Source organism: Nylanderia fulva, unplaced genomic scaffold (genome assembly GCF_048542155.1).
Source record: "Nylanderia fulva isolate GAGA-0341 unplaced genomic scaffold, ASM4854215v1 Scaffold39, whole genome shotgun sequence".
NCBI lineage: Eukaryota > Metazoa > Arthropoda > Insecta > Hymenoptera > Formicidae > Nylanderia > Nylanderia fulva.
In genome coordinates, this window is record NW_028190466.1 from 1,319,873 (window position 1) to 1,334,744 (window position 14,872).

Genomic DNA, 14,872 nt, shown 5'->3' on the forward strand with positions numbered 1-14,872 from the left:
ATCTATTTTATAGTTGTAAAGAAAATACTTCCTACATACAAATTATATAATATAAAAAACGACGAATTTTATATACATAATCATGCATTGAGATTCTTCAACGACAAAGCATTATTTTTTTATATACTCAATTGTAATATATATATATATAAAAACTCAAAAGCTGTATTCCTCAAAGTTGCATGTACGTTAAATTGAGGAATTAATAAAGAATTGTTAATAGATATTAATAAAACATATTTGCGTTTCATTTTAATTTATTTTGTATGTACATTTTCATTTTTATTTTCAATATATATTATTTTGTAAAGTTTCTTAGAGTAGAGAATTTAAAAATACAAAACTGCAATTTATATATTATTTTGGAGTTTTTACAACTATTTTTCTTGGATTCTATCCTGAGATTTTGGCCTACGTTTTTTGTTATTGAGGAAAAAAATTTATTTTCTTTTGTACAATTTTCAGGTCTTGTTCTATTGTTTGTACGATAGAGCAACGCTATGCGATAAAGTTTTGCGTGAAGCTGGACAAGACGCCGCTGGAAACTTTTGAAATGCTCAAGAAAGTTTTCGGGGACGATTGCCTTTCCAAATCGCAGTCAAACAGATGGCACAAGATGTTTAGAGAAGGTCGGAAGGAGGTCGCCGACGAGGCCCGCGCAGGACGCCCGTCAACATCGCGAACGGACGACAATGTGACTCGTGTGCGCCAATTATTGAATTCAGACCGTCGAATGAATGTTCGCTTAATGTCGGAATTATTGAACTTGCCGAAAACGATTGTTCACGAGATTGTATCGGAAGACTTGGCCATGCGGAAGATTTGCGCAAAACTTGTGCCCAGAGTGTTGACCGATGCGCAAAAGCAACACCGAGTGGAAGTTTGTGAAGAACTCAAGCAACTCTGTGCAGATAATCCCAATTTCCTGAACAACGTTATCACTGGGGATGAGTCATGGGTCTTTCAGTACGATCCGGAGTCAAAGAGGCAGAGTGCGGTACACTATAGACTATGAATTATCTACGACATATAATAATAGCAATTTTTGTTTGCTGCGTATGCTAAGTTATTTCTATTACAACTTTATTGATTTTTTTCTCAATATTTTTTAAAATTGTTTTTACATTCTGCAAAAAAATCTAAATATATTACTATCAAAACCGACGCTTTTTTATTTCCAAGGAAGAGATAAACGGCTTATCTTGTATATAATTTATTATGTTATTTATATAGAAACTAGTGTGAGATGCATATTTATTACAAGATTTTATTACATTACATTAATTACAAGATTTCATTACATCGTAGTTTTTTTCACACTGTTCTCTTTAATTTACTCTAACTTCTTGTTTTAAAATTGAACAATTATGACAACAGATTTCTAATTCTCAATTGTCGTTTATCTTTTGAATTCTACTTTATCAAATATAACTTATAATTGAAAAAGAATGCAGTAAAGTAGCCTTCTCAATCACCAAATACCAAAGTACTAATTATTGACTGTTGAAAACATTAGAAAATTCAAATTCTTGACAATTCTTTATTAAAAAAAACCCTAATAATATTATATGAATTTACTTCTTTATTAAAAAACATTTAATATAATGTTATATGAATTTACTCTATACATAAATTGTCGTTATTCTTATAAAAAGAAAATTTAATTGTGACATGAAAAGTCATCAAAACCTATTAAAGGAATCAATGAGTCATCTTACAATTAGATCACTCTCACTTCCATCGAGGATATCTATATATCATATATATTACACCCGATATTAATCGATCGAATAAATAATACATAAATATGTGTGTGTGTGTGTGTGTGTGTGCGCGCATGATTATAAACAATTTTAATATTATTAATATACATTTTTTTTGTTAGCTTAAATAATCTAACGTATTATCAATTTTTGATCCGAACTTTTTGCCAAATAAATCTCTCTACATGAACTTCTTATGCACGCTATTTTAGAAGGATTTTCTCTCTTTTGCAAGATATTTACGATGAATTGTTATTATTTACCGAGAAATCTATATACAATATATTTTTTGAATTTTTTTATATACATATAAAAGGCACTAAGACCTAATTAAGTTCTTTCATTTAGATTTATTTGTGGAAAAAGATTTATAACATAAAATATTAGACAGAAAAAAATTCTTACGTTTCGGTTGCTCTTTTCAACTTTCTTCAGCGCATAATTTAAAATTAAAGATTAATAGAAATTAACAATCAATTATTCATAACTGTCAATATAATAATACTATATAGAAACACAGTAATTCGCATAAAACTACCTGTACGTCAAGCTATTAAAAAAAAAAAAAAAACGAAATTCAACGCATTTTTAAACATGAGCATTTTTATATATTCTATTTCTCGAATCGTTATTCTATGTAATTGTCGCGAAACAGATCTCTCGCTAATTGTTCGGTTAAGAGGTCGGTTGCGAATCTCGATAACAGCAATTGTTAATATGTTTATAAAATCATTGTATACGAAAAATTAACATTAAAAGATAAGTAAATTAATAAAAATAGACTTACAATTAAATCGAGTAAGATATTATATTGTGACGTAAAGGCTTTTAAATATTGATTGTTCGACGTTACAATAACGAATGATTTTTATCTCCAGAGAGACGACCACACAACAAAGAAAATAATTAGTTGTTTATGTTTTTAACTTTTATATCTTAGGTAGTCTATGTATTATATTGACATAGATTACTGGCAAGCCATCAATATCTGTTTTTAATTAAAACTATTATTTTGCCTTTTTATGAATATCATCTCAAAAATCAATTTCAGAAGATAGTTATTTACGAGTAATATTTTGATTACTAACTCTAAATTTTCTTTGTGAAATTCTGGATTTGATAATAAGAAGGCCCTCACTAAATGACAATGAACGATATGTCTGTACTAAAATGTAATTGTCATTTTTCCATCTAGTAAGTAAATCATGAAAGTTCCAGATTAATTTTTTAATCGGATACTTATTTAAAACTAAATAAGTTTCATCATTGCTTAACATGTCTTCAATCTTTTCGATGTATTTATCTCTATCTAAAGCCACAGTTATATTACCCTTATCTGCTCTTGTTAGTATTAAATTATCATTTTATTTTGAATTTCAATCCGCACTAAAAAAAAGCAGACACACACACTTCTGCACCATTCACAATATTATAATTTTAGATTATTCAATAATATGTCGCGAACGACTGCGGCATCGTCTGGATAATGCTGTCCTAGCATGTTATTTGGCACATAATGAGTATCTTCAAATTTACAGAAATATTTTCCAACTTCTGGATTATTATTTATCCATTTTTTGCATACCGATGTTATAGCATCTAAAATCAAAACGTAAAAATAAAAAATATAGTATCAAATATATTATGCCATGTAACATAAACAATATAAACAAAAATATCACAGAATATACAATATATAAAATATAATGAAGTATTACGTATAATACACATACATTGTGGAACGTAACACAAATCCTTCTCGATTAACAAAACGTAGTGCGGTTGCGATTTCCAATTATCGATGTTATTTTTCTGTATACATTTTTCTGTAACATCATACGAACTACTACAATATGTACTAATATACTTAAAGCGTTCAATGTGGCATTCGTTGTGCCACCCAATAATGACCCCAGCAACATCTTTTTGTGTATTATCTTCCATTTTATGCTTATGTGTAACTATCAATCCAATCGGATATTTTAGATTAGGCGATCTTTTTTTCCGAAATGTTTTATCTGGAGTACATATTTTCTGAAAAATTAGTATAATTGACGCTTTTATATATATTATGTAATTTATATTATTGTAATAATTTGAATTATAAATAATTATAATTAGATTTTTGCACATATAATTATTATATGTTATTTTATTACATATCTTTAATTTATAATATTTACAATAAGTGAATTCAATTCTCTTACCTCATCATAATAAATTATTGATTTTGCTCTATAAGAAAGATCGTCAAAGGGAAAGCAGCCACGTACCCACAAAAAATATATATCCCGAATGGTATTGTCTGCAACCGATCTTGGCAGCCCAAGCTTTAAAAAAAATTGTTATTAAATTTTGAATCAAAATCACTTATGATATCATATGTAATGATTAAATTCAAATTATAAATGTGTGTAAGAAAAAATACATTTAGATATATTTTCGAAACTTTATAATCTAAAATTAATGTTATATATTATATGCTCCTTTTAATTTATTAGAATTAAGCTTATTGATTTCAATGTTCTTAAAATATTTTACAGAGGAAGCATCGCTGATTATGTCTTTTATATCAAACATCGCTGAATTAAACGTCCGCCCTGTTTTGGAGTTATAAACTTTAGAAAGTGAAAGTCCACAACTACCAATATTTTATATAAATATTAATTACTTACCAAATGTAGATTTCTGTCAGAAAATAAAGAAATAAAGCGAGGCGGCACTTGGCATTTTTTTATGTGAGAAATCTTTGCATTATCTGTATTATCTGTCCATTCAAACGTGAAACATTCTCTATTTTCTATATACTTTCTATATAAACAATAAAGAAATAACATGTACATATACATCAGTGCTTAATATAGATGTTTAAAAATAATATTCATTCAATGATAAATTTTTTAGAAAAAAGCTATATTCTTTGTATAATTAAATATTATATTAATATTATATTTTATTATCTATTATTTGTGGAATAGTTTAATTGTATAATTTAAGATGCGCATAACAAAAATAATTATAACTTTTAGAGATATTTATAAGTTTTAACTTTATTTAATTTAATTTAAAATTGTATAAATAAGATTGTCCAATTCGCTTGTCGACTTCTCAATTTTAAATCATTCTGCACATAAAAGTATCTATTGAAATAAACATATCAATGAAATAAATAATCCACCAAATATACTGGGTGTCTGATGACTCGCCTTTCGTACGTTAATGGGAGATTTTTTCAGGCAATTTGGAGACGATTTTTTCTCAGCGAAAATGTCGAGAAAGGTCATAATGTTATTAATGTTCCAAATTTTTGAGATTATGTATCTTTGTAACTAAGCCTTAAATTAAAATTCTATTAAAGTAAATACGAGACGTCTTTTTAGACACAACGTTTAATTTTATATATTTTTATATTTGTAACATGTTATAAGTTTTTTCTTATCGCTGTACTTGTTATGTTATCTCAATTATTACTGCATTTGAAAATAACCTAAACCACAGATCGAAATGTCATGTTATTTTGATTCAATAAAAAAGTTATTTATTCTGTTCATAATATTAGTTTTGTTGAAAGTACAAAATAATGTTATCTTCAATTGTAAAAATTAAATTTATGTATTATTTTAAAATCTATAACATATTTAAATTTTATATTAAAAATAAGAGAAAATTTATAAAGCTAATCAATAAACCTTATAAAATTCTATAATTTTTGTCTGAATAGTTGTATAAAATAATTTATTTTCGAAACGTTTAACTAGTGCAAGACTATTGATACACGCAGCATATGAAATCAAATCTTAGCTTGAAACATGGATTAAGGTAATTAATTATTGATGTAGTTTTGTAAAAAAAGAAATTAATTAAAAATTTTATAAGATCGTACAATTCTATTGTCGACTTCTCAATTTTAAATCATTCTGCACATAAAAATATGTATTGAAATAAACATATCAATGAAAAAAATAATCCACGAAATATATAAGCTGACATATATAATATAAAATTGTGGTTTTAGAAAAAAACTATATTACTATGTATTATTAAATTTTATATTAATATTTTTGGAATAATTTCATTGCATAATTTAAGATACATAAAAATAATTATAACTTTTAATGATATTTATAAGTTTTAACTTTATGCAAAAACGAAGATTTTTTTTTAATATATGTAATATTATTTTTTTAACATTGACTTATATTATAATGCAATAAATAAATTATTTGAGAGGGAAATCATGGACAAACATTCTTTTATTTGTGTCACAAACAACCACAAAATAATGATATTTAAAAAATATCGTTTATGTTATTAAATTTTAGCGCTCGTATTTTAAATAGAAACAACAGAGTGAATTATGTATAAGCCTTTTGATGAGTGTGAAATAGATGTTAGATATAAACAACTTTGATTATTTCAGAAAATTACAATCTTTAAATACGGTACATTTCAACATTTACTGTTGTCTCTTTAGCCGCTCATATGAAAATTAGAATATAAACAGAAATAAGTAAATGGTCAAAAATTATGTTGTTCGAAATGACGCTAAAGTTTGTTACAAACATTTAATGTTAATTATGTATACATTGATTGTTTAAAGTCTGTAAGAAATGCTTATTTATATTTGTTGCTTCCTTTGATGTGAATATCTGTATATTGTGGTTGTTTGTAACACATTTAAAAAATATATAATTAATTATAGTTCTTTTTAACTGGTTAATTTGTTGCAATATTACACAAGTCGGCACCCGTAAATTTTTTTAAACTATAAAATATAATAATTAATACAAATAATAATAAATTAATATATATACATGTGAGTATTGCCGTATAACTACTTGTGCGTATAGTAAGTACGAATACTCGACAAAATAAATAAAAATAATTTCAAAGATAAAATTATATATTTACCCGGATTGCCAAACCAAATGTGTATTAGAGTGTAGAGCATAATTATTTTCTATACCGTGTTTTGTTGTTAGAACATGTAAACCCAATCTGTTAGCAACGCAGATATATATTGCACACCACAACGCTTGTCTATAATGTAATGTGTCTTCTTTTGTCTGTCGAAGAATAATAAGTGTAAAAGTATAATAAAAATAATTATAATGAAAAATTATTATTATATTTAAGATAAATTAAAAAACTATAGTTCATGATAAATAATAAAAAACATACATAAAAAACTTAACATACCGACATATTGAAAATAGGATTCATACTTATTTGATTCGGTTTCATCCATGATTTATAAGAATCAAAACTTATAATAATTATGTCGAGTACATCCTTAATCGACGTTGCGTCTTCTACGCACCAAAAATTCTTATTAATACGATTAGTTCTCCAAATTGATAATTGTTCAGATGATATGGACAATATTGGATGCCGAAAATATTTATCTTTCAACAAGTTTAATACGTCTTGCATGATATTGTCTATGAATTTATCTATATACAACAAAGTAATACCCTTATTGGGATGACAATATTGTAATGATACTACAATTAAATTTTCCAAACGCTGCATACGATTGGGTCTTTCTATAATTCTTTTCATAAGTAAAGGATTAAAAATGTTTTGATACAGACTGTGAAATATCATTTTGCTATAATATCTTTCTGTTAAATTGCATTGGCTGAAAAATGTACATATTATAAAATAAATACAGAATAATCAATTAAATATACCAATGATTTTTAATGATATTTTCAAATACATTAAGTCACATACCGTGGATCTTGATGATATATATTTTTTATAAGTTCATCACGTAAAATCAACAAATTTAAAGGGTGCTTTTCTGTATGCAGATCGTCTTTATGTATTAGATTATAGTAGAACGTTTTATTACAGTAATAATACATCTGAGACATACGAGGCACATAAAGCCACAAGTTTTCCGCACATTTCATACCCTCTCTAAAATCTTCAATATTTAAGTCATTAAATTCAATGCCCATTGTGTCTTTACAAAATTGCTTTGCAGTAGGCCATCTAAAATTTAAAACACTTTTAGAATACTTTTAAAAATTTTCAAAATTTATACTATGGAAATTAAACTCATCATCCCATATTATATATTCATATCAAATAGAAGAAACTGATAATGCTCAATGATTCTTAAATTCCGGAAATTCTAAAATGTAAAAAACGCAAAACGTTTGCGCAAAATACTATTTTAAAATACATACATATTTACGCATACTATATATTTTTGATTTGTTTTACAGTCTTTTATTGCGACAAACTGATATTTTATGTTTAATGGCGATGTTGTAATAAAATATTAAATAATAAGAAAATTTGTTTTCTATTTTATTACAGCATCATAGCGCGATGAAATATGTGCACAGATATATATTTAAATGTATATATATATATGTGTGTGTGCGCGCGCGCGTGTGTGTGCGTGCGTGCGTGTGTGCGTGTGTGCGTGCGTGCGTGTGTGTGTGTGTGTGTGTGTGTGTGTATATATATTAGTTATATTATATATATATATCTATGTCATATAAATTATTATTAATTAACAGAGAAACTTTTTCGCATGTGTAAAATTTTAGGTGCAATCTTAGAAATTTCTTTACTGATGGAGTTATAATTAAAATGTATACTCTTTTGTATAAAATAATTATTTTTCAAGTTTTCGAGTATGTTTCTGAATTATATTGTTATACGAAAAATTACCTTATTAACAGTTATATTATAATTCTTACAATTGCACGTGTAGATATCGATAATATAACAAAAAATTATTCTTATAACAAAAATCTATTCTTATATAGCAAAAAATTATTTCTTCAGAAATTGTTTCATAAAGTTAAAATCTTTCATAAATCTATTAAAGCTGAACAAACTTTTTTTTTTTATAACTTTCACTTGCAATTTTTTTAATTTTGCACAATTTTATTCTAAAAGTTAAATTAAGTCATGTTTTAAAACGACACAATATCTGCAAAATTTTTGCGAATTTAAAAAGGCTAAGTATAAATAAATTTTAAAATATCTTATAAGTTCAGTTAGATATATTTTAAATGTCAGAATATTATTATTTAATTCTTCAAAGAGGCAGTATTTTGTGTAAAGTTATTTAAATATATTTTTCGCCAAGTTTTTGCTAAGTTCCTTTTTATGAGATGAGTCCATCAAGTAAAATAACAAAAAAGTTCATACATAAAGAAACTTACTTCTGAGCATATTTTTTCTTCCAGAGAGTTTCATAATGTGATATCCACTCAAATCCCTTGCACGTGAAACTAAAATTCTCAACGTCGCTCAAACTAATGGTTTCGTTTTCGAGAATACTTAATATAATTTCGTTAGATAAATCCTGTATCGTGGTCATTATACCATTAAAGTAAAAATAACTTGCAGTTTTGATCTTAACAAATTGAATGATATTCTACATATGTACCAACTCCGCTTTGTAGAAAGCACGTGGCTTACTGCGTCGTGGACACCTATAGACTGATGGAGGCAACAAAGAAAAAAAGATGGCTGTCCACGATGATATTGATCGAATGAATAATACATAAATGTGTGTGTGTGTGTGTGTGTGCGTGCGCGTGTGTGTGTGTATGCATAAGTATAAACAATATTAATATTACTAATACACTTTTTTTTTGTTAGCTTTAAATAATTTAACGTATTATCTATTTTTGATCCGAATCTTTTGTCAGATAATAAATCTCTCTACACACAGAAAGCAAAGTGTATTGGAAATTGCCATCAGATCAGCAACAAATTTCCACAAAAGTTGCTAGCAACTTGTCATCCGTTTTGTCCGCATTAGGCTTATGATTTGCTAACAAAGCCTGCTGACAGACTCTGAGATCGCAGCAGATCGACGACAGAAACCGAGCAGCATCTGCTAACATGACTTGATGTCAGATTTGCGGCAGAAATCGAGCAAGATCTGACCGCGCACAATGTGATAGCAGATTGACAGCAGATACCGAGCATGATCTACAGTTTTTAACTATTGATAAAATGGGGCATTTAAATGGATTTAAAGGGTTTTCCAGTTACTTTTTCGGATAAAAATTGATGAAAAATTAAATATATTGCTTTTTACTAATAATTTTTATAATAATTTTTTACATATTATTGCGCGCTTTATCTAATATAATCTTACAAAATTTTAACTATTAACAAAACATATAATACATATATATACCTATATATAACAAACAAATATTAATAATTATATTAATTATAATTGTAAATTTATTACTGATAATTGTTATTTAATTAATTAAGACATTTTATAAAACTTTAGTCTGAAAATGTGTGAAATAATTGATGTCCGAGAACCGGATTGCGGGATTTTCCGATGAGCGCATCTCCAGAAACCGCCTAAACAAAAAAAAAGAAAATTAAGCATTAATATATAATTTCACACGGACAATATTAATATTATAATCGTAGAACACTATGAAGAGTGTTATGATTATAATATTAATATCGAGAACTAAAGTGTCTGGCATTAAAAAGTACCGATTGATATGTGTGATAATATTTATTGGGATGTAAAGGAGATAGTTTTTAAAATTTTGGCGCTGAAAAGTGCCGATTATTGCGAAACGTGGCGATCCATGTCAGATGAATAAAAGACACTGAAAAGTACCATTTGTCCTCTGCTCTTTTCGAGAGAGATGTGACTCACTCAACGACATATATATGTTACAAATATATATATATATATATACATATATATGTATGTCATTGAATCCACTGGTCGCGTAGTAATTTTACGTTCTCGTATATAATTGCTTCTTCTTCTTTTTCTTCTATCTGATCTTCTTATTTTTTCTATTTGCATTCGACTTGGTACTAAAAGTGCTTTCGGAAGCGTTCCATCAAAATAAAATCAAAATAAAAAAATAAAATTTAACCCTTAATCCGTATTGTTATTTTTGGCATCTACAGACTGTACAGGTAAGTCAATTATTTCTGATGCATTTATTAATTAATGAAAGTGTTTTAAAAAATTTTAAAAAAATTCATAACTTCTTTGATCTTCCTAAATAAAGATTAGAATAATAAATTTGAAAAATAATTTGTTTAAATAAATTTTTATAATTTGTTTAAATATATTAATTTTTATTACAAATATTGTGAAGTAGAAAACTTATAATTTAGAAATTGCATGAACAAAGTTGACCAGATTACATCGTAAGGGTTAAAAAAATTTTTTTAATTAAATTCAAATAAAAAATTTTTAAAATTAATTAAAAATAAAAATAATAAATTAAAAAAAATTATTTTAAATAAAAAATTAAACGTTTCCAGTACTTTTAGAACCAATTCGAAAATATTCCCGCTTCTTTGTGTGGTATCCCGCGTTCTCGTTCCAGTCCTCGTGTTATTTGAAGATGATGTACATAAAAGTTGTTACATTATGACCAAATTATAAGAAAATTAAAAACAAGTAAAGCTAATGCATTAAAATTTTTGCGAGACATAAATATGTGTCTATCTTTATCTTTGTTTCTAAATAAATAAATAAAGACAGACACATATTGAAGTCTCCTTTAAGATTGAAATAAAAAGATCGTTTAAGATCGTTGATGCTATCAAGCAAAACCTAAGAACCTAAAACCTAACTAAGAACTAAAAACCTAAGAAAGAAAATCAAATAAGTTACTACATACCTGTTTAATTGTTTAAAACTTCTTCATCCGTACTTTCTCCAATCGGTTGCTCATCGTTCGATCGCTCGTCGTTCCACAGATTCCGTCGGTTTCGTTGATTCCTTGCGCCGCGCGCAACAGTATTCTTGCGTGATCTACTTCAGTGTCTCTCCTTAGACATCCTCAAAGCCTCCCGCATTTGCGCTTGAAATTCAGAGCGCGTTGGTTTCTCAAAATGCTTGTTTTGGCACACACCATCTAGGAAATCAAAACACAAATCATCATTAATTAATTATAAATTATTAATAAATTATGCATTAATTATCGTTTTACGTTAAAAACATACAAAGTAACATTAACAATTATACGTAAATAAATATCTTAATTCTCGTACCATAAATCGCCACAATAAGACGGGTATTGTATAACGGCCAGTGTCCTTCGCGGCTCCACCATGTAAAAGACCGTCGCAATGGCATCCTTCAGACCTTCCTTCAGACACAGGTTAACAGTTTCTCTCAAATTAAAGCCGCCGATATAACGGAAATAATTTACCTATCGATCACAGTAATAATATAAGAATATATAAAAATACGAAAATCTGTAATACGAAAAAGTACAATTTACTCTTTTTTTTTTACTTACGGCGTTGGAATATCCGTTTTCGTCGAACCTTTCAAAAGCATCCATGTCCGCAAGTGATGCTATGGGGAAAATAGCCGATTTCTGCGGTGCGCGATTACGATCTTACAAGAGTCTGTCTTTGTCTGAAAGCAAATTACAGCAAAGAAAAAAGAAATGCTCGAGGCATCGGCATAAGTATTAGAGACCGCGTACATCAGAAAGTATATATATTTAATATATGTTTCTAATCATTCATATATATATATATATGTATATATATTCATACTAAAAATATATATTAATAAAAATATATATTCATACTAAAAAATTCCAATAGAAGAAAGGTTCGATAATGTGTCACGGGAAAAAGCATGATACTTTTGATGAAGGCTTTTCATCCGATGATATAGATATTATATTTATTCATTTTGCATGGTTGACGATGTCTCAGAAAATTCTGGATCCCAAAATCCTTTAAAAGAAAAGATTATCATACATTTTACATAATCAATGTATTTTATATATATATATATATATATATATATATATATATATAAAACAACTGCCGACAGTCAATCGTTCCGAGAGCGAGAGTCTTCCATTCTTGTTCGTCGGTATATTCCGAGTACTGTTCTATGTCACGGTCATCGTGCGTGATATCTTCTTTGTTAATTATTCGGTCATTGAATTTACGGAATTTGCGTGCAGCCGTTCTTCGCGAGTGTGATAATTATTACGATTTTCGACTCGGCGAGAGAGTCACAAAATTGCCGTCGCCTTATTGTTAATTGTTTTTTTTTGTATCGCGCCGTGTCTCGACTCGTGTTTATGTGACCTCTGTGTATACCGCGTACCCGAGATATTGAGTTTGAACGACCGAACCGTTTACCGAACATTCCTGTATATTCAATTGTTATTATACTGTCGCGAGATTGTTAGAAGTTGTTAATCATTGTCATAGTTAATGAAAATTCGATTAGTCGATTCTGGTGATCGATCCAGTCGTACCGAAATCTTCGTCTCTGTTCATTATAGTCATCCGTATCTCTAGCCTAAATGTTAACTTTCCTCATATAATTATATTGTAAATTTATATTTATTCCACGTACAATTGTTAGTCATAATTGTCTGAAATATATCTGTCTATCCATGTCAACCTGTGTAAGTCTCTCTGAATATCTTCTTCTTCTTCTTCTTTTTATTTGGCTGGAGCTATAAAAGCTCATACACCATTTTTAGACAATTTTGACGAATCAGACTTCAGGCTTTTGTATTTTTTGTATCTTCAATACTCATAGTTTCCTTTAGATGAGAAGCTATATCTTGACTCCAGTGCGTTTTGTAAAATTGGATAGTTCTTCGTAGATTATGTTCTGCTTGGAGAAGGCAAGGTGTGGTACGTCCAAGACAACAGTAGAATCACTCAGACAAACAGCGGTGATGAGTCTGTTGGAAAATACACAAAATTCAGGACAGTTAAAGAAAACATGGTTAAGGCCCTGGAATGGATGACCACAAGAACATTCAGGAGATTCAACAATATTTTTTTCCCAAAGGTGTCCCCGGAGCGAGACGTGGTGAGATCTAATTCGAGAAATCATGAGCACCAACCGTCTTGGCAGCTCTCGATCCGTCAGGCTATATCACGGAGGAGAAAGCACTGATTCGACCAGATTAAAATATCTGGCACCCTTATGTCTACTTTGAGTTAATAGGATGCTAATGACTTCTTCCTTCGCTTCTTTTTTAAATTTGGAATAAAGATTAGTGTAATGGCATTTACTCACCTGGAACGGATTATCAAGGTTCAAAGACTCCTTCGTCAACGCGTCAACGTATTCATTACCGGCAATACCCTTATGACTAGGGATCCAGTATATTTTTACACTTTTTCCAATTTGCTCACAAAAATACAACAAGGCTTCTAGAATCCATTCCTCGACGACCAAGGCGTACTGCGCGTCGGAAGGACGTCTCAAACACGCTCTGCTGCCCTACGACGAGAAACACCCGGTGATCGTTCCGCCGGACTCCTGGATGACTCGACTGTTAATTGAGTCTTGCCATTGTCGGACTCTGCACGGCGGCGTCCAGATGACACTCGGCCTACTTCGCCTTCGATTCTGGGTGCCACGCGGAAGGACTGTCGTTAAGCAGCAGTTGCATCGGTGCGTCACTTGCACTCGCTGGCGAGCTGCCACCCCACAACCTCCAATGGGCAACCTTCCTCGTGACCGAGTGACGCCAACTCGACCATTTCTGAGTACTGGCCTGGACTACGCGGAACCCATCTTCATGCGGACCAGCAAGGGGCGCGGACATCGCGCGCAGAAGGGACACATCGCTGTCTTCATCTGCTTCTGGTCGAAGGCTATCCATCTCGAAGTCGTCTCGGATTACACCTCCGAGACCTTCATAGCCGCCTTACGCCGCTTCGTCTCTCGCAGAGGCCTTTGCACAGACATCTACAGCGACTGCGGCACAACATTCATTGGCGCAGATCGCACGCTGCGAGAGCTCTTCAAAGCGTCGACCTCCGAGAGCCATCATATCGCCCGCGCCGCCAACACTCAAGGAATCCGCTGGCATTTTAATCCGCCAGCGGCCTCTCACTTCGGTGATCTTTGGGAGGCTGCCGTAAAATCCACCAAATTTCACCTCCGTCGAGTAATCGGCGAGACCACACTTACTTTTGAGGAGCACTTAGCACACTCCTCACGCAAATCGAGGCGTGTCTTAATTCTCGTCCATTGCAGGCTCTGTCAGACGATCCAGACGACACCTCGGCACTCACACCAAGTCACTTCCTCATCGGAGCGCCGCTACTCGCTGTGCCTGAGCCATCCTTGA

General features: G+C 30.0%; 1 protein-coding gene and 1 pseudogene across 3 annotated transcripts; both read right to left on the bottom strand.

Moving 5' to 3' along the window:
* Positions 1-1,197: 1,197 nt before the first annotated feature.
* Positions 1,198-9,220, bottom strand: LOC114932293 (F-box only protein 21-like). 2 transcript variants are annotated; one of them, XM_085485753.1, is made up of 8 exons: positions 8,954-9,220; positions 7,500-7,763; positions 6,963-7,404; positions 6,675-6,829; positions 4,439-4,574; positions 3,971-4,093; positions 3,497-3,797; positions 1,198-3,362 (listed from the first exon to the last, which is right to left on the bottom strand). In XM_085485753.1, the coding sequence occupies exons 1-8, from the start codon at positions 9,109-9,111 to the stop codon at positions 3,193-3,195; spliced, it is 1,749 nt and encodes a 582-aa protein (XP_085341879.1). In that variant the 5' UTR covers positions 9,112-9,220; the 3' UTR covers positions 1,198-3,192. The 2 variants fall into 2 exon arrangements, with proteins under 2 accessions (XP_085341879.1, XP_085341878.1); XM_085485752.1 differs by having other exon boundaries at positions 7,500-7,778.
* A 726-nt stretch (positions 9,221-9,946) lies between these two features.
* On the bottom strand, positions 9,947-13,061 carry LOC114944606 (uncharacterized; annotated as a pseudogene). The gene is made up of 5 exons (XR_014925405.1): positions 13,031-13,061; positions 12,044-12,144; positions 11,793-11,953; positions 11,420-11,656; positions 9,947-10,121 (listed from the first exon to the last, which is right to left on the bottom strand). The product of XR_014925405.1 is annotated as an uncharacterized LOC114944606 (transcript).
* Between the last annotated feature and the right edge of the window lie 1,811 nt (positions 13,062-14,872).

What these genes read in the sequence shown, in the direction of transcription:
- LOC114932293 (XM_085485752.1), bottom strand. Translation starts at nt 9,111, where the DNA reads ATGACCACGATACAGGATTTATCTAACGAAATTATATTAAGTATTCTC. An exon ending in CTGACAGAAATCTACATTTG is followed by an intron (nt 4,094 to 4,438) that starts GTAAGTAATTAA and finishes TTTTTTTTAAAG; the next exon opens with CTTGGGCTGCCAAGATCGGT. An exon ending in TTTGTGTTACGTTCCACAAT is followed by an intron (nt 3,363 to 3,496) that starts GTATGTGTATTA and finishes TTTTGATTTTAG; the next exon opens with ATGCTATAACATCGGTATGC.